A 20,356-nucleotide genomic window follows, 5' to 3' on the forward strand; every position below is an offset into this window, starting at 1 on the left:
CTTTATCACCTGATAGAGAAAATATCTACCATTGAAATGTCGTATTCTTCTAGATAAAAATACAGGACATTGAGCTATATCGCAAAAAATGCTATCTCATAAATAAGTAAGCTATCATGCATTATTTCATAGCACTATAATATATATACTGTTCATATGACACTTTCTAACACTAAGAGTAGGCTAAAAAAATATGTGAAAGTTGATTTATTACCACTTTACGATATGCAAATTTACATTTGAAACACTAGGGCCCAGTTCCACCAACCTTCGTTAAAATATCGCTAACAGCATGTTAACTAACATGTAGTTAAAAATTAAACATTCTGTTAGTGTAATAGTGTTTCACCAACCGTTTGAAGTACTTTGGTCAAATATCTTACTATAATAATACTGGACAGCTGTATACTAGCAGCATTGGAGTGAGTGCGAAAAATCGCGGACCTGACATCTAGCGCAGAGGGATGGAATTACGTCCACATATACAAATATTAACATAGCGAGATTCGGACTATTGTTTAAAACGTGAGTTACTAATGTGGAATTATATATGAAACACTTAAGAAATGTTGAATAATATTTAATGTACAATTATAATCTTATATCAAAGCTGCATATTATGAGAAATATTTCATACTTCATATTACTTTCCGTAATTAATTGTTACATATTTTTTCTTTGGTTTACCGAGACAAAATCAATCTGATATTAGGAATGAATTTACAGTAATGTTTTATATACGCATTGCTGACAACTGCAAAGATAAAATTGATGGTAATCTAATGCTTGTAATAATTAGTAAAGACATGTGGACAACAATAAAACTTAATTTGATAAAACCTTAAAATCCAATACATTTTAACTTCTATTTATTTATTAGGTCTAAATAAAAAAAATAATTTGTATTTTTCTATCAACACAAAGACGAAGGAATTAGGCCTACTAAAGAATGTTATTGACTTACGTTTTATGAACTGTCGGAAATCGAAAGTACGATTTGGAGCAATTTGTAATGCTACAATTGTCACAATTATAAACAGCACGTATACACCCTGACATTTTAACACAAGTACTAATTCATAAAACTATTAACAAATTAACTATCCCAGCAACAATATACATTGCAGTTGATTACAGCTTGTTTCGCGGGTATCTCCATCCCGGCAGGTAGGTAGCAGCACCATCGTCGTTCGCACGTAAAACTGCTAGCGTCCGGTATTATTATAGTAAGATATTTGCTTTGGTCACGTAACATTATGTTAAGAGCAATGTAACAGGAATCAAAGTGGCAGTGATTATACGAAAGTTTATTAAATGTGCCTTTAGTTGGTGTAGTCATTTGTTTTAGAGGAAAATTGTACTTTTACATTATGTACATATTAAGAGACTAATGTAATTATAATATAAATCGAGAAGAAGAAACGTGTATGGAGTAGTAGTTTTACCTCATATGAAAAACATAATTATTTTAGCAGATCTAGCAACTAATTTTAAGAATGTAATTGAAGACAAACGCAATGAAGGAACTTCCATAAGGGAAAAGGAACAAGCGTGGATTTCTTTAACGCAAGATTTCGATCGTCATTTTGATATAAAAACACGAACTGTGAAACAATTCAGGTTATGAAAATATTAAGAGAAATGCTAAACGAAATACAGGCTACTTTCACTCTCAAAGTTGATGATATGGGCGCGAATATTCTTTCAATTATCCAAGATCAAGTAGAACCAATATAAAATAAAAATGATTATGATGCTGAATACAATGATAAGTGTTAGAATTATTTTAACATATTAGTACCAAACATATTTTCACACGTCATTTACAGTCATAATTACATGTAAACTGATAAATCAGTGATGTAAAGAACGACATCGTTTTGAAAATCTGCAATTATATCTGAGTATTAGTAAGAAATAATAATCAAATACTCACAGAAATTGTTACATCTTCTCTTTATTATGGATGCAGTGATAATATTAATATCAATCAATTTAGTATTTACCAACATACTTACTTACTTACTTACTGGCTTTTAAGGAACCCGGAGGTTCATTACCGCCCTCACATAAGCCCGCCATTGGTCCCTATCCTGAGCAAGATTAATCCAGTCTCTATCATCATATCCCACCTCCCTCAAATCCATTTTAATATTATCTCCCAATCTACGTCTCGGCCTCCCTAAAGGTCTTTTTCCCTCCGGCCTCCCAACTAACACTCTATATGCATTTCTGGATTCGCCCATACGTGCTACATGCCCTGCCCATCTCAAACGTCTGGATTTAATGTATATAATTATGTCAGGTGAAGATTACAATGCGTGCAGTTCTGCGTTGTGTAACTTTCTCCATTCTCCTGTAACTTCTTCCCTCTTAGCCCCAAATATTTTCCTAAGCACCTTAATCTCAAACACCCTTAATCTCTGTTTCTCTCTCAAAGTGACAGTCCAAGTTTCACAACCATAAAGAATAACCGGTAATATAAATGTTTTATAAAATCTAACTTTCAGATTTTTCGACAGCAGACTGGATGACAAAAGTTTCTAAACCAAATAATAATAGGCATTTCCCATATTTATTATGTGTTTAATTTCCTCCCGAGTATCATTTATATTTGTTACTGTTGCTCCCAGATATTTGAACTTCTCCACCTCTTCAAAACATAAATTTCCAATTTTTATATTTCCATTTCGTACAATATTCTCGTCACGAGACATAAACATATACTTAGTCTTTTTGGGATTTACTTCCAAACCTTTCTCTTTACTTGCTTCCAGTAAAATTTCCGTGTTTTCCCTCATCGTTTGTGGGTTTTCTCCTAACATATATACGTCATCCGCACAGATTTATGAACATATCTTTAAATAATTCCCGTGTTTTCCCTAATCGTTTGTGGGTTTTCTCCTAACATATTCACGTCATCCGCATAGATTGATGAACATATATTTAAATAATTAAATGGTAAAGTTATCATTGCAGCTAATAATTGTTTTCATTGCAAATATATCTCGATGTAATAATGCATTATGTTCCCTGGCAACCATGATTCACGCTATAACAAGACGTTAGGGATTTCACTGCGGTAGTATACTATGTTAATTTAACGTTGGATTTAACGTCGTGTTAGCAGTAACAACAGTTGATCCGTTAATTTTACTGTTAAATTGCCTTAACGACACGTTAAATATTTAACAAAGGTTGGTGAAACTGGGTCTAGACTTTTTAAATAGGTCAATATTGACCACATATGATTTAATAATGCTAGTAATGTAGAATTCTTGTAGTTATTGATTAGATTGCACAAATGACTTTTATTTTCGACAGTAGACGAACTCATGACGAAATTTCCATGATGTGGGATAAGCAAGACGACATTCTGAACACTGATAAGTAAGGTTGGGATAAAGTAGCTGTATCAGGATAGTCATCCTTGGTCACTGCGTTTTGTTTACAAACATTAACTAATTGTCGCGTATGTTTTAGCTAGAGGGTGAGGAGCGTTCTTCCTAGCAGGTAGAGTTTTAGCTAGTGGAAGGAGGTAGTATTTACTTAGTGTGAAGCAACTCATTCCGTGTGGACTGCTCGTTGGTAAAGGTGCCATCACACGACCCGATGTTAACTCCGTCAATTGTCGCGTACTAACTAGTGGCTCATGGTGCTTTGTATTCTTGTCTCGCTACCAAAAAACAAAACCGCGAGGCAAACAATAAGCGAGGCTGTTGCGAAAGGCGGCCAAGCGTGGCAGCCTTACTTCGTGGATACTCAACTTTTGACTATAATCCCATCGCTCTAATTTCCGGCAGCCAATCGCGTTGTAGGTGATTCGCTGATGAAGACGTTAAGCATTTCCTAAGGCTGAATAAATACTTAATATATAATCGCCTGCCATTTTGGCTCTTTCGTTGCCATTCGCAGAAAGCACACGAGGACGTTATTTGCAGCTCAATTATTTGCTCAATTACATGCGTTTGATTTATTTTTTATTTTATTTTATTTTATTGGGTTATTTTACGACGCTGTATCAACATCCAGATTATTTAGCGTCTGAATGATATGAAGGTGATAATGCCGGTGAAATGAGTCCGGGGTCCAGCACCGAAAGTTACCCAGCATTTGCTCGTATTGGGTTGAGGGAAAACCCCGGAAAAAACCTCAACCAGGTAACTTGCCCCGACCGGGATTCGAACCCGGGCCACCTGGTTTCGCGGCCAGACGCACTGACCGTTACTCCACAGGTGTGGACCGTTTGATTTATTATCATAGGAGCTACGACATGATAATATTTAACGGTGTGGCAAATAGATCCATCGTCTGGTAGTTCGGCAACGAAAGAACAAAAATGGCGAACGATACTGCCTACCTAGCCTTTATAGAGCCTTGACTTCCTAAGAGGTAAGCAAAGAGGAGGAGTCACGCCGGGAATAACAGCGTCGCGACTATAGTGATACCACAAGGAAAACCGAAGAAATGTTTGCAATAGTATGAAAGTAAATTTATATGGCTGTGATATAAGGGGTGATTCATAGGTTCCTCCGGGGTTGTGGAAGTCGATAGAGCAATACAGCAGAAACGCTCATATCAGTAGACAGAGAATGTGAGTTCGCATTGGTAATACAGTAGCTTGTACATTTAGCCACTAGGAGACGGTCATAACGAAAACATGGCGTTCACTGGTGAAAAGAAAGGTTTTTGTGTTTTAGAATTCGCTAAATGTGAGTTATTTGTGGGGTAAAATGGTGATTTCGTACGAAATATAAACAGAAGTAATTACAGATAAAATAATTCGTGCGTAGTATAGGTTTCCGGAGACAGTCTACTTTTAGTTCTGCAAAACGGACAGACCGGACGGGATAATAGCACAGTCTAGTATAAACAGTCACGAAGCTTGAGTTGTGGGTGCTGGGAACAATAGACTGTGCCGGCACTATTTCGCAATGTCTGTAGTGAGGCGATATTAGCGATCCTAGTGATTAGCAACTATCTATGGAATCTCGCTATCGTGCTTGTGGAATACCCTACCCTGACATCAGGGACTGTCGGAATTTAGTAGCGTTCAAAAGCAAGCTTATTAAGCATTTTCTTACTGCGTAGAGTAGGTTTACTTTTTACTTAATTAATAATGATTTTTTCTTTCTTCTTAACTATTACAATAAACTGTCTAGCTATTATTAATCAATTAATCTTTTAGTACTTTGATTTTTATTGTATTTGTACATTTAATATTAATTATAATTGTAATTGTATTCTTAATATTGTAGTTGTAATCCCCTGGTAGAGGGGAAGAGAAGGCTTGATGGGCTTATCTCTACCAGCTTAATGAATGAATGAATGAATAAACAAATAAAATAAATAAATAAAATAAATAAACAAATAAATAATAAAATAAATAAATAAATAAATAATAAAATAAATAAATAAATAATATAAATAAATAAAATGAATGAACAAGTAAATAAAATAAATAAATAAATCAAATAAATAAACAAATAAATAAAATAAATACATAAATAAATAAATAAAATGAATAAACGAATAAATAAAATAAATAAATAAATAAAATTAATAAACAAATAAATAAAATAAATAAATAAAATAAATAAATAAATAAATAAAATAAACAAATAAATAAAATAACTAAATAAATAAATAAAATAAATATACAAATAGATAAAATAAATAACTAAATAAATAAATAAAATAAATAAATAAAATAAATAAACAAATAAAATAAATAAATAAATGAAATAAATAAACAAATAAATAAAATAAGTAAACAAATAAATAAAATACATAAATAAATAAAATAAACAAATAAATAAAATAAATGAATAAATAAAATAAACAAATAAATAAAATAAATAAACAAATAGATAAAATAAATAAATAAATAAAATAGATAAACAAATAAATAAAATAAATAAACAAATAAATAAAATAAATAAATAAATAAATAAAATAAATAAATAAATAAAATAAATAAACAAATAAATAAAATAAATAAATAAAATAAACAAATAAATAAAATAAATAAACAGATAGATAAAATAAATAAATAAAATAATAAACAAATAAATAAAATAAATCACAAAATAAATAAAATAATTAAATACGTAAATAAATAAATAAAATAAATAAAATAAATAAATTAAATAAACAAATAAATAAAATAAATAAACAAATAGATAAAATAAATAAACAAATAGATAAAATAAATAAAATAAATAAACAAATAAATAAAATAAATAAATAAAATAAATAAACAAATAAATAAAATAAATCAACAAATAGATAAAATAATTAAATAAATAAATAAAGAAAGAAATACATAAATAAACAAATAAATAAAATAAATAAACAAATAAATAAATATTTACTACGTATTGAGCTTCGTGACTGTATATACTAGACGTTCTAGCAACGTGATAATAGGCTGAGATTGCCCACATACTACGATAAACATTCTCCACGAGCACAAAACATGTAGGGGAATCGTGGATGTGTTCCATCGCTGCATGAGGAATTCTCATGTCTCAAATACGTACCCGTGAACGCTATATTCGATTAACATGTCGAACAAAAATTTGTTCTTATAAAGTCATTAGTATAAAAAAATTTGTAACTGTGTTAAATGTTCCTGCAGCTTGGATGGTTCGCCCACCCGGTTTTCAGCAAGGAAGGAGACTATCCTGAAGTCATGAAGAAACGAATAGCAGAGAACAGCAAGAAAGAAGGCTGCAGGAGATCTCGCCTGCCAGAATTTACTAAAGAAGAAGTGGAGTACATAAGAGGTACAACTTTCTATTACAACTTTTGAAGGGCAGAGAATAAATGTAACATACCTATTTTCAACATCAGTGTAATAAAACTTATTTTTACTATTCTTCTCCCCCTGTAGCATGTTTAAGGCTAGGTACGCTCCATTGCTACTACAAGAAATTTTTAAGTAGTACTATCGCTACCACTATCACAAATACGTCTACCGTCGCTGCAACTATCATTAACTTTGCGAGAAATACTACTATTGCCAGTACTATTGGTACCATAACTTATAACAATGCGAAATTTAACACCACCACCAATAAAACTGCAGCCCCATTATCATTATTACAACCAGGTCTGCCACTACTAAGAGCTAATTGCACTATCACCTAATGCCTCCACATCTAGCACTACCATTTCACTACTACCACTAAAGTAACTCACAGTATTAACAACACTACTACAATCACTATTATTGTTACAATTATTACCAAAAACCATTATTACCATCCACCAATAGCGCTACAACTAATACTGCCACAACCTCAAAATTACACATTTAACACCAAAACCATTGTCACCACTGTCATTGCAACCACTAGATTTTCAGTTATATTATACAGGGTGATTCACGAGGAGTTACCACCACTTACGGAGCTTATTTCCGAAGACATTCTGAGCAAAATAATTTATACAAAACATGGGTCCCATTCTGAATATTTTCTGATTTACATTTATGTAAAGTTGTTTGTAAAATAAATTTTTTCTTCAGTTTTAAGGATAAAATAATATTACATATATGGAATGAACTATTCAGAAATATCATTTCTTTAATTGACTAGTATTCTGAAGCTAAAAATATGTTGTTAATTTCATAGTTACTTTGTACAGATTTTTTTTTTAATCTATAACTAAAATTACATTATTCTTACGCACTTATCACAACTGTTGCAAATCACATGAGTTCTAGCAACTTGATTGTTTACACTTTAATTTTGCATCCTAATGTACAGTGTTAAATAGTTTACAAGAATGGTATGATTTGTAACAATTATAGTGACTATTACACTCTTACTACGTCATACTACTTTTGACCAATAAAACGGTACGAAAGAACGTATTTCAACCAATCATGGCTGCTTATCGCACAATTTTATCGCGTCCCTAGCATTTGTTTAATTTTATCCCGTCCCTAACATTTGTTTCATTGTTTGCCAACATTTGAAACTGCGCTGGTCTGGATGTCAAATATATATATATATATATATATATATATATATATATAATTACAAACCACTCCAGTTGATGCACAGCAGTTCCAAATATGACTCGCATTGGCATTCAAGAACAAGAATTAATAAAAATCATTGATCATATCTATGCATCTTCTGAAATCCGATTTACAAATAAATGAAGAACACCATTCGGAAATCCTGAATAAGTTGAATACACCATGTAGGCCTAAATCAACGAGTTCCACTTCTATTACGCACACGTCCAATATAACATCAATTGAACCACCAACCACATTCAAATTTGAAAATTGTACTTTCAATAATTATTCCTTTTAAAATTATTCATGTTTATTTTTATGTCATCGTCGTTAATTAAATCTTTTCTAACACTTGTGTATATTAGTTAGGTTATGTTACAGCTTCTGCTATATGATATTATGGATAGTCACGTATCAGAGATTGTTTAATATTAAGATTTATTGAAAATCATCTGTCAAGTGACGTTGATTACTGGGACTCGGATAATTGAAGTGGAATGTTGCATTTTAATAAAAGTGAAACTGAATCAACAAAGCCTTCTTGACTAGTAACATTGCCATCGTGTATAATAGATCGAGAACTTCTCTACGAGAAGGCATTGCTCACTACTGCCATCTAGCGTGCATCTAGCGTAATATTTGTAATGTTGAGATGGTACAATAATACATTTGAAGACAGTTGTATTTTCGTAAGCCAATTAATATTTTATTGTATTGGAGTACTTCGTTACTTCTAATCTTTATATACTTTCTTCTAATCGTGTAATAGTCAATTAAATCCCACTCGAGTTTTGATTTCCTCTAGATAAATTAAAACGTCTAGTGAGATTACTGTTGATAAATTCGTAAAAAAAATGTATTGTATTATATTGTATTTATTTACATTCCATGGTATTCTTACATCGCTTGACAGCTAGAATATGGAACATATTGTAAAAAATTCTTAATAGTACTACAAAGTCTTAATTATAGTCACAGTCTAGTTGAAATTTATACAGAAGAGTTTTACAATATAGTCTACTAGTACAACACAAAATTTTAGTATCAATACTTAACACAACACAGAAATATACCTGACTAACGCCGTCCCGCCCCCAACGGTCGACCGTAGGTTTGGACGGTCGGGGCGAACGGGGATGGCTCAAGAAAAATGCAATTTTGTACAGTAGTTACAAATCGAAGAAAATTTCTATATGAAGCAACTATGGAATTCACAAGACATTTTTAGCTTCAGAATGCTAGCTAATTAAGGGGAGAGGATGGTATTTTTTTTAACTTTTTTCCTATTTGGTGTAAAATATTAATTTTTTGTGTGTAGAGAGCTCATAGCTCTGGTAACTCAACCATATAAAAATATATAAAAAAAAAAGAATTATTTCGGGGCCCAAATTTAAAAAAAATACATCCAATGCAGGATTGTACTAAAACCGATATATCTAAACCGTTTTTAAAGATAGATTCAAACAGTTTTTCGCAATGTATTTGAAAAAAGCATGTTCTACAAACTGTTTGTACCATAATTTTGATATTATTCCCTACGTTTGTAAAATAAACAATTAAAATTTAATAACAATTTTCTGATTTCCTTTCTTGCAAACAAACGGACGTATTTTTAAAATGAAATCAGTTAACAAAATTCTGTTACAGAGAAACGTTTCCTAATAGTCTAAAGAATGTGTGTTCTAAATTTCATGCATGTATTTTTAATAGTTCAGAAATTATATCCATTTTTGTCTGGCAATGTAGAAATGTTACTGGAAACCGATAAAAGCGGGCGTGTGATTTAAAAATCCATATCGCAGGAAGTTTAAAAATGACGTCTCAACATCCGATGAGGGCATAAATACCCACAAAATGTTATGCAATGTATTCTACACATATGAAAGAGTATTTTAAAGAAAATTATTTTTTTTTTTGAAAATTTAATTTACTACAAACAACAATAAAAGTGGGCGAGTGATTTAAAAATCAATAACGCAGGAAGTTAAAAAATGACGTCTCAACATCCGATAAGGGCACAAATACCCACAAAATATTATGCTCTGCATTCCACACATATCACAGAGTATTTCAAAGATTTTTTTAAAATTCATTTTTCACCAAAAAATACCATCCTCTCCCCTTAAAGAAATTATACTTCTGAATAGTTCATTCTGTATATTTGATATCCTTTCAGCCTTAAAATTAAAGAAAAAAGGTGTTTTACAAGCAACTTCAAATTAGTGTATCTCTGAAGATATTGAGAATAAGACCCATATTTATGTAACACTTTTGCTCAAAATGTCTTCTCAAATAAGCTCCGTAAGTGGCGGTAATATCTCGTTAATCATCCTGTATAATACCCATTTAAAGGTTGCAGAAGTGAGAGTTCTTATGCAAAGTCCTTGTGTAATGTTCACTATAATAAATAATTATCAGACAATCTTGCATGAAATTACTGAATACAAGAATGAAATTTTCACCATGTAGGCACGGCAGACTATTTTGGCCTAAACCAGTACACGACGAATAAGGTGACGTTCAAAGAGAGGGGACCGAGTCCGTCGTACATCAGGGATACGGGGATCACCCCGTCTGCACCTTCGTTCTGGCCGGTATCGAGCACGTCCAAGTGGGAGAAGGTAAGTTCCTAGCGAGGGAAATTGTCTTATGACGACTATTTTCCAATATAGTATACTTCAGGTAATTTACTGTAGTTTTTTTTATTCGTCGACACTATTTTCAATTAAACATGGTTCGAGTGAGAAATTTTGTTTACTGAAATAGACGAAAAACACACACTCTCTCTCTCTCTCTCTCTCTCTCTCTCTCAGGATGAACCGTAATTTCAGAAGATTATTCTTTAAGATATTTCAAGCAAAAAAGTTTAATAAAATTTCCTCGGTTTTGTTTCCTTTCCGGGAAAGAATTATTTTATGTGAAATATTTCATGGCACGATTTGGGAAAGCCATTGATTAAATTCCCAATACGTTCAGTCACTTTATGACAGCAGTGTATTATGATAATAAATTATTGAAAAAAAAAATAGTTTTGTTCTTTAAATGTGCAGAAATTTAATCTGAACAAATGTAACTTTTCCTTCAGCAATGGAATTTTGAAATGCTAGATTTGTTCGCATCGAATTTCTGCACATTAAAAGGACGGAACTAAAATTCTTTCAATTATTTATTATCATAGTAGACTGTTCCCTTAAATTGGTTGAGCATATTGGGAATTAAATCCATGGCTCTCCGAAAATACGCTATGAAATGTTTCATATAAAACCATTTTTATCTTAAAAAGGAAGCAAAACCCAGCAAAATTGTATTAAAACTTCTGTTTGAAATATCTCAAATTAATGAAATTATTTACGGTTTACTTTGTACATACATACATAATAGTACATTATGCAACGAGCCTATAATGGTAGTAATTAAAACGCGAGTATGATTGTTTCATACGAGCGTCTTAATTACCATTATAGGCAAGTTTCATACGACTTTTTATGCTCGACTATATTTCTAACTTGAAATTATCATAGGTATTCATGTTATGATTATGTAAGTGAGGAGCGGAACTGACCTGAATTGTGAGATGTGCGCAGACGCGAAAGTATTGATTTTTCCGAGGCACGAATGTCATTGACCTTGATATAATCTAGAGAATAACATGAAGATTAGTATTGATATAACCTGGAAATTGATTTAGAATTGAAAAACGAGATGACAAATTGAATTTATTTGAATATTATTTACAATTAACGCTAATTATTATAGTAACAGAACATAACCTTCTGCGACAGTATTGGATTTCCAGCCTCCGTGACTTTTCGCTAGTTGTCTTTCGATTGCATATCCGAGAATAATCGATACTTGCGGTTTTATAATGGTACAATGGTGATTTCTCATTGGCTGAACAACTGAATTATAATGAATAGGTGTACTTTAATGAGGTGCATTAAAGGACTGCTACCAGGTGTATAATTACTACATTTCGGCATGGTCGAGCATAAACATATATACTGTAGGCTAGACACAAAAGGAATATACATAGGATCAGGTTAAACAAAGGTAGTGCATTATGCATTAACGACATGGACCATTTAGAAGAGCGAATCAGACAAGATATCGGTATAAAATCCGTCATTCCTGACGTTCTTTGTAGTGTGTAGCAGCAATTGTGAGGACCACATAGATGTCTGACGGGCTACTACAGGATCCATTACCGAAATTTAACGAATATGCATTAAAAGCTTGGAGACTTATTCTTACATTTAGTGGCTCTACCATATCTTTATCGTTTTTTAAATTATAATTATATAGTAATAATAATTTAAAAAAAAACTATCTTAGCTTTAAATCCAGAGTACTTTTCAGTATTATAGGCCTACTCGTATTTTAGTATATTTTTAATACTTATATCCTTTTCCTTAGTTGCTATTAATAAATATTTACTAAACTTCATTTATAATTTGTGATTTACGCTTCGTGGATTAAGTAACACATGTATGTATTTATTTACTCTGCAAGTGGGCAAGCACCCGGTAGCAGTGGTATACACAAAAAAACAATACACAATAAAATTACAATACACAATACAGTTACACAATACAAATACAATTATATACACAATACAATAAGAATACACAATACAATTTCACACAATAATTACAATTAATAATAAAACATAAAATAACCTAATTTTACAATACAACCTACATATGTATAGGCCCTACATAAGTTTCAATAGTCTTTCACTTTACTCTCATCTCACTCACTGTAGTGGCACTATGACGTATTTCACTGACACTTTAGCACACATTTCACTGACACTATAGAACACATTTCATTGACGCTATAAATTATCACTGATCGGAACTATTCACTGCACTGTAAAACCATAACTTCACTGACTCACCTCGCTTCACTGATACAACAGTTCAAATAAGTCAAATAATTACACCCTTATGCATACTTATAAACAGAACTACATTTAAGCTAAACATTTCTAGTCTAAGGCCCTCTTACACGCTATTTTTTAAATAATTTACAATTCAAACCAAAGGAGTAACTCGTCAGGCTAAATAAATACATGTCACCTTAAAAAATTAAATGTTAAATGTCACCTTAATTTTAATTTGCACTTTATACACAACTTTTTAAGTTATTCTTGAATATCCTAAAGGAAGGACAGCCCTCAAAGACCGCTGCAGTCCTCAAAGACATATAGGCTTACTTAGTATGCAAATCATTTTTCGTTTATAAACTGGATTCTCCTACGATTGTAACTGATTTTGTGGTAACGTACTAATATAATAATAATAATAATAATAATAATAATAATAATAATAATAATAATAATAATAATAATAATAATAATAATAATACTCGGGAAGTAGCAAAATTCATCCCCGCTTAAGCGTAACCAAAAGAAACGGGCTATGAAGCTATTTGAAATAAATAGAACTTTAAATGTAAAGGTAATCTTATCATCACTTTCATGTACCAAAGATTGTTTGGAGTTGCCTCTATTTTATAGGAAGAAATTACGTGTGTATCTCTTTTGAAAATGAAAATGGTCTTCAAATATTATCACTAGGGCTAGGATTTTGATGACCTATAAATCATCAAAAAATGTCCTAAAACAATGCATTTATGACCTAAAAATCTTTCAAAAATCCCCTTTAAAATGCTCTAAAAATTGATCTTACATAATTGGCTTAGTAGGAAAAGAGGTTTTGCTCTACTTAATATTTAGACTAGTAGCCTAATTAAATTAAATTTTACATAATTTTTTCTAAGTAGTACACTTTAATTAATTATTTTACCTAATGTAGTTTCAATTTATGATCGTTCACCTCTGCTTCGGCATATGGACGTGAGGTCAGCAGTCAGCTGGTTGGTCTTGGCCCTTCATGGGCTGTAGCGCCATGGATTTAATTTCCTTTTTTAGTTTCCATGTAGTCTACCACAAGGTCACTCTTATCCGGAATTAGCAGGTATAGAGGAGTCTATATTGAAGGGGTGGTTGGACTGAGCCATTACATGGGGTGTACTACGTTAAAATGACAATATTTGTATATAAAAATGATTAAAATACGTGTATTATACAAAATAATGGGTATTAATGAACAAAATATGTAAAGAAAATATCGAAGGAAATAAATATTTTTTTTTACATTAATATTGGGGATTTACGGCCAAAATTAAATGAAAATGCCTAAAAAAATAACCGAATAAAACAAAAGATGCTCTTATGAGTTGAAACAGGCAGAAAATTAAAAAAAATGCCCTAACAAATGTGTCTTAAAACACTCAGTTTATCATATAACCCAGCCGTGGCGAAAATGTGATCGTGCGCCGAGCCACTGTGTAACCTGCAACGTGCATAGCACCTATGGAGGGAGGCGGACACCGGAGGGGAAGTGAAGCAACTGACTTATTAACGGATTTTCATTTCCCTTACGTCAAGCACTTAAATATAATTTTATACAGTATAAGGTTACAAACTAATGTTTAGTACGTGTAACGAAGAAAGACATGTACAAGAAAACATAGGACACATTATCACAACCTAAAATTAACTCTCTTCAGAATGTCTCTGCAACAGATTTTCAAAATCAGGAATTATGTCACTTACTGCCAGTCGTAGTTGATCACGAAGGTATTTGTTAGTCGTGATCTAAATTTGGTTTTTACTATTTTAATTGTTGAAAATAATTTTTCTCAAACGTAAGTTGTAGCGAACATGGCTTCAACAGAGCAAGCGAAAGAACGAAGCTTCGGATATTTATTTTTTGGCAAAGATTTGAAATACGATGGAAGAGTAATGGAACGGAGAAAAATTCTCTCCGGCGCCGGGATTTGAACCCGGGTTTTCAGCTTTACGTGCTGATGCTTTATCCACTAAGCCACACCGGATACAACCCCGACGCCGAACAGAATCGTCTCTGATTGAGTTGCAACTCTTGGGTTCCCTCTAGTGGCCGCCCTTTGCACTACGTCATAGATGTCTATGAACATCGGACCGAAGTCCACACATGTGCTGAGGTGCACTCGTTATGAGTGACTAGTTGGCCGGGATCCGACGGAATAAGCGCCGTCTTAAATCACTTCGTGATTTACGCATATCATATATTATTTCAATGTACCGAAGTACATATGATATTTCCATGCCGGAGAGAATTTTTCTCCGTTCCATTACTCTTCCATCGTATGATGACGCAGAATATCTGCATGGAAATATCATATGTACTTCGGTACATTGAAATAATAAAGATTTGAAAGTTCAAAATTTGTCAAGTCCTCACATCTAGCTTTCATTTAACATGATATTGTAAATGTGTGAGTTTAAATTGAAGATCTATCCGCATTATTCGTACATCTGCAGAAAAAAGGTTAATAATAAATAATGACACTTAACCTTTTAATGTTTCATCAGTAACATGTAGTAAAATGCCGTTTTATGTTATACAACCGTTTTCCCCATAATACTTGTGAACAAATCATACATTTAATATTTTCATCATATTGGCAGCAAAAAAATGCGTCCTCCCATCCTACTTGATACTTTCGTTTTTGTAGAGGTACATGGTTTCGAGAGAGAAATTGCGACGATACGCCAGTCGGAGATCAGAGACAAATACAAATGGAACGGAGTTTGACTCCAGTGGGTGAGAGGGTGGGGGTTGGGGGAGGCAGGAAGCAAGCTATCATTTCGAGCCACAATGTGCTCGGGAGCCACATTTTCGCCACGGCTGACATAACCTATAAATACTAAAGGAGCTATGTTTCTGACTTACTATAAAAAAGATGCAATTTCATCAAAATCCTAGCCCTAATTATCACTTCATTAGATAAGTTAAGTTTCATCAATTATTAATTTCTTCTTCGTGTTTGCAGATCACGCCTAAAGGACTGCGCAAAGTGCTCAAGTACATCCACGATCACTATGGAAAACAATGGGAAATAGTTATCACGGAGAATGGCTTCATAGACCACGGCCAACTAGAAGACGTCCAGCGTATAGTGTACATAGCTGTAAGTAGCAACATGTTATGGATGAGCTATAGGCCTATTGTCATTGTCCAGCAAGATTTTGACGTGAATACGTCTGTAAATTCGCTCCACTACTACTAGAACGCCATAACAGAGAGTCGAACTACATATTTTCAGACCAGTTTTGTCGTACCCAGAATTTGTAAACCACAAGACATATTCCAATGAAGTAAACAGCGATAGACAGACCAAGGATCAGTGTAGACTTAACCCACGTGACCTTGAACATTTGACGTCACCTAGCAATACGCGGGAAGGGGGAAGTTGAGACACGAATTGGCGGGTCATGCTGCAGTCGAGGCAGCATAATTAGAGAATGTGAAGCAATAGAACGTTAGCAGTGGTGTCAAACGATTCATAATGAACCAAGCTACAACCTCAATTCAGTAACAATCAGCCGTCCACAAGTTAAAATGAAAAAATTCGCGAGTCAATTTGAGTGTATTTTTTTAATCGGAATTTAATCCCAACAGAATAATTACATTTATTTCCTCAACAAGTGTCGTTAAACTTTCAGGGCGAACACTATATTGCATAGCGTAGACATCACAATCTATTTTAATCTATAGGGTGTGTCTAAATTATACCGACAAACTTAGTGGCAAAGCTTTTAAAAAACGTTTTCTATAAAAATAAATTGTTTTATTTAACGACGCTCGCAACTGCCGAGGTTATATCAGCTTCGCCGGTGTGCCGGAATTTTGTCCCGCAGCAGTTCTTTTACATGCCAGTAAATCTACTGACATGAGCCTGTCTCATTTAAGCACACTTAAATGCCTTCGACCTGGGCCGGAATCGAACCTGCATCCTCGAGTACAGAAGGCCGGCACTCTACCGATTATGCACCCAAGCCGGCTGTTTTCTATCGGACTCTAAACTTTTCGTTCTAATTTAGACACACACTGTATATTCATATGAAGGGGATCGTACTATATTAAAGCCCTTAGGCCCTAATGTTTTTTTTTTTTTTTTTTGGCTGGGTGTCAAAATTGAACAGGTTATTCTGTACTGAAACTGTACATAAAAATAAACCTTAGTATTTTTGTAAAAAAAAATTTTGTCTTAAATAATGATTAAAGTATTGTTTGAAGAGACACGCACTCCTGAGATAGTTCGGACCCAAAACACGGTTAGAATTCATAGATAATTTATCATTCACTATCCATTTGTAATTTGTAAGAATTATTTGAGAGTATGAAAAAAATACATAGGAATGAAGTAACAATGATGAAGTGAAAATTCCAAGGAAAATCAATGGACTTTGGAAAAACCTGTTTCGTCCACCATACAGAGTGTTTCCGAGGTGGTGTTACAAACTTTGAAGGATGATGACGAAGGGCACATGTATCAATTTGAGATAAGGAACCCTGGTGCGGAAATGACCGAGTCGAAAGCTACAAGCAAAAATAGTTGTGTGGAAATGAAATAATTTTATTCCTGTGTACACCTTATTTATGTGTATTTATGTGTACATCTTACACATACTGTATTCATCTGACGTTGTTTACGTTGTCTACTTACAGTATTCCATTCAGTGCGCTGTCTGAGGGATGGGGACAGGAAACTACACTAAAGCAATGCAGATAGCGTAATGTGTAACGGACATGGTCGGTCCTGATATGCACGTCTGTAGACAGCAGTGTATGTGTACAAGTTGCAGTGTCCAGTCGATCAGTCCTAGTGAAATGGAGGAGTACACGAGAGCGGAATAAGCAGACTTGATTTTCGAATACGGATGAGCCAATGGGAACAGTAGACAAGCTCACAGATTGTGTCGGGACAAGTACCCACGTAGGAGACATCCGGCCCATACCATCTTTCCACGACTGTCCCAAAGGTTAAGGGAAGGAGGGCACGTGGTGCCAAATTACAATTCCATTTCCACACAACTATTTTTGTGCGAGATCGTGCGTATTTGCTTGGTTTCCGCACAAAACCAATCCGCGGAAAGTCTAAAATTCCACATTCAGTATTCCCAACCTAACACATAACAATTTCCCTCTTCTTACCGCTTAAGTGACATATTGATTTTACTGCTTTAGGCTTTTAACATATTATTTTTAGAAACGTTCAATATAGTAATAATTATAAATTGGAAACTTACCACTGCAATTTCACCTAAATTGCACTGTTAATTATTGTTTTTAAATATTTGAAAAAATTAAGTAAATTCTACAACTCCACTAAAGTTACTGCATTCGTGATGCAAGTAACATTAAAGAAGCCGTGAAAAAAATCAACAACATTCCAGACTCATCATAGAGTGGAGGAAAAAAAAAGACAGACATATTATATCACGGCCTGCTGGAGTATAGTAAACACAGAAAACATTTTAAAGCAACAATGTTGAAGATAGATATTTTTGTTTTGCAAATTTGCCGTCATTGAACAGAAACAAAGATGGAGATTTCATTGCAACTAATTAGAAATGTAATAAACTAATTAGAAATGTAATAAACGATCTTCGCACAAAATAATGTACGATACACGAGCGGTATGTTTTCTTTCAATTCTCGGAAATTAAAAAAGCTCAACTACGTTTCGCTTTTTCAAACTTTTCCTCGAACATGAAAACTTCAACATACCGCTCTTGCAACGCATATTACTATTGCTTATAACTTTCGACTCAGTCATTTCCGGACCATGGTTCCTTATCTCAAATTGATATATGTGCCCTTCGCCATCATCCCTGAAAGTTTGTAACACCACCTCAGAAACACTCTGTATATCTCACGGAATCACCACCACTATTATTGAACATGGTATTTTAACCTAAATAATTACTTGTAGCTCAAAATGAACATTTTCTCTTATTTTGTTGTGAGAACCAATTTTTGCTCTGATAAAAGCAGCTCCTCTGCGAGCTGTCATTTCAGACTAAAGCAGAATGTTTCTTATTTAAGCCTCTTAGACAGTTGACAGCTTGTCATAGACTGCAAAGTTATGATCCCTATCAGAATATTCATCACGATGGCTTAGATAAAGCCCAGAGCGATCCATTGTACTGCACGTCCATGCAGTATTAAGTTTCTACTTCGAAATAAAAAGGAACTGAAAGTAAATGCCTGGGAGGAATTGACAAACTATGAGTGGATGAAATTTCACATTAGGAGATGTTGTTATTGTTACAGACTTACATGATGGAAATGTGGAAGGCGATACATCTGGATGGAGTCAACGTAAGTGGGTACATGATCTGGAGCCTCCTGGACAACCTGGAGTGGACAAGTGGCTATAGGTATGATTTTACAATGATGGAGAAGTTAGAAGTAGGATTCAGATTTATATTTCAAACTAGCCGTACCTGTGCGCTCCGCTGTACCTGTTAGAAATAATTATAAGGAATTACATAATTAAAATAGGACATTTTGATCCAGGGAACATTCGTTTTTGATAGAAGGATAAATCGTTTAATATATTACTTAATTTAAATTGTATTTAAATAATTAAAATGCGATCATTTTGGTCCAGAGAGCACTCATTTGGTGCAATGACGATTCCTTTAACATGTTTCTTAATTGTTATTACATGCAACCATAGTTTAATGAAGATTGACATATCATTTAGTAATTAATTTAGCTTCCGGTATTACTTAATGTAGGCTATGTTTAATAGCTTTCGATTGTTGTTGTCCAAGGCCAATTATAGACGAAGTCACTTGTTTTTATTTCATTACAGCGCCTTAGATGGCGTTATGATGATTTTAAAACCCTTTTATCTCATTAAATATCAGTCCCATCAAAATTTTGTATGGAATAAACCTTATCGGAAATCATTTTTAAAGAAACCTTTGTTATGTAACATTTTTCATGAAAATTAATAATAAGGGAGATATTTCGATTTATTTAATTCAACCCCACCTTATAACCTCCCTTTTAAATAAGGTATTTTGAATGCTATATATCCTAAAATCTAAGTTACACCGAACTTAATTTATATTCCAATTTTCATATGAATCGGTTCAACCATTATCGTGTGAAAAGGTAACAAACATCCAGACAGACAGAAAGACAGACATACAAACAAAAATTTCAAAAAAGCGATTTTCGGTTTCAGGATGGTTAATTATACATGTTAGGACCAATTATTTTTTGGAAAATCGAAAATTACCAGAAAAATTTCGGCTACAGATTTAATATTAGTATAGATGTATGTTGCGAGTAAAATGGGATTACTTGAGGCGTTTCAGTCAAAGCTGCATCTAGTGGGATTTATCGGTTCAGAAATTTTACTTTTTTATTCTGTTTTCTCATTATACTAACAATAAAGGAAAGTACTGCGATTCTG

The 20,356-nt window shown here is 33.2% G+C and overlaps 1 protein-coding gene across 1 annotated transcript in view; it reads left to right on the plus strand.

Moving 5' to 3' along the window:
• Window positions 1-20,356, plus strand: part of LOC138699420 (myrosinase 1-like) — a 64,392-nt gene that overhangs the window by 39,076 nt on the left and 4,960 nt on the right. Inside the window, exons 7-10 of the mRNA XM_069825281.1 lie at window positions 6,641-6,788; window positions 10,502-10,653; window positions 15,914-16,051; window positions 19,201-19,307. Of these exons, the coding sequence (XP_069681382.1) occupies window positions 6,641-6,788; window positions 10,502-10,653; window positions 15,914-16,051; window positions 19,201-19,307 (545 nt within the window). The remainder of the gene's footprint in view (window positions 1-6,640; window positions 6,789-10,501; window positions 10,654-15,913; window positions 16,052-19,200; window positions 19,308-20,356) is intronic.

Source organism: Periplaneta americana, chromosome 5, assembly GCF_040183065.1.
Source record: "Periplaneta americana isolate PAMFEO1 chromosome 5, P.americana_PAMFEO1_priV1, whole genome shotgun sequence".
NCBI lineage: Eukaryota > Metazoa > Arthropoda > Insecta > Blattodea > Blattidae > Periplaneta > Periplaneta americana.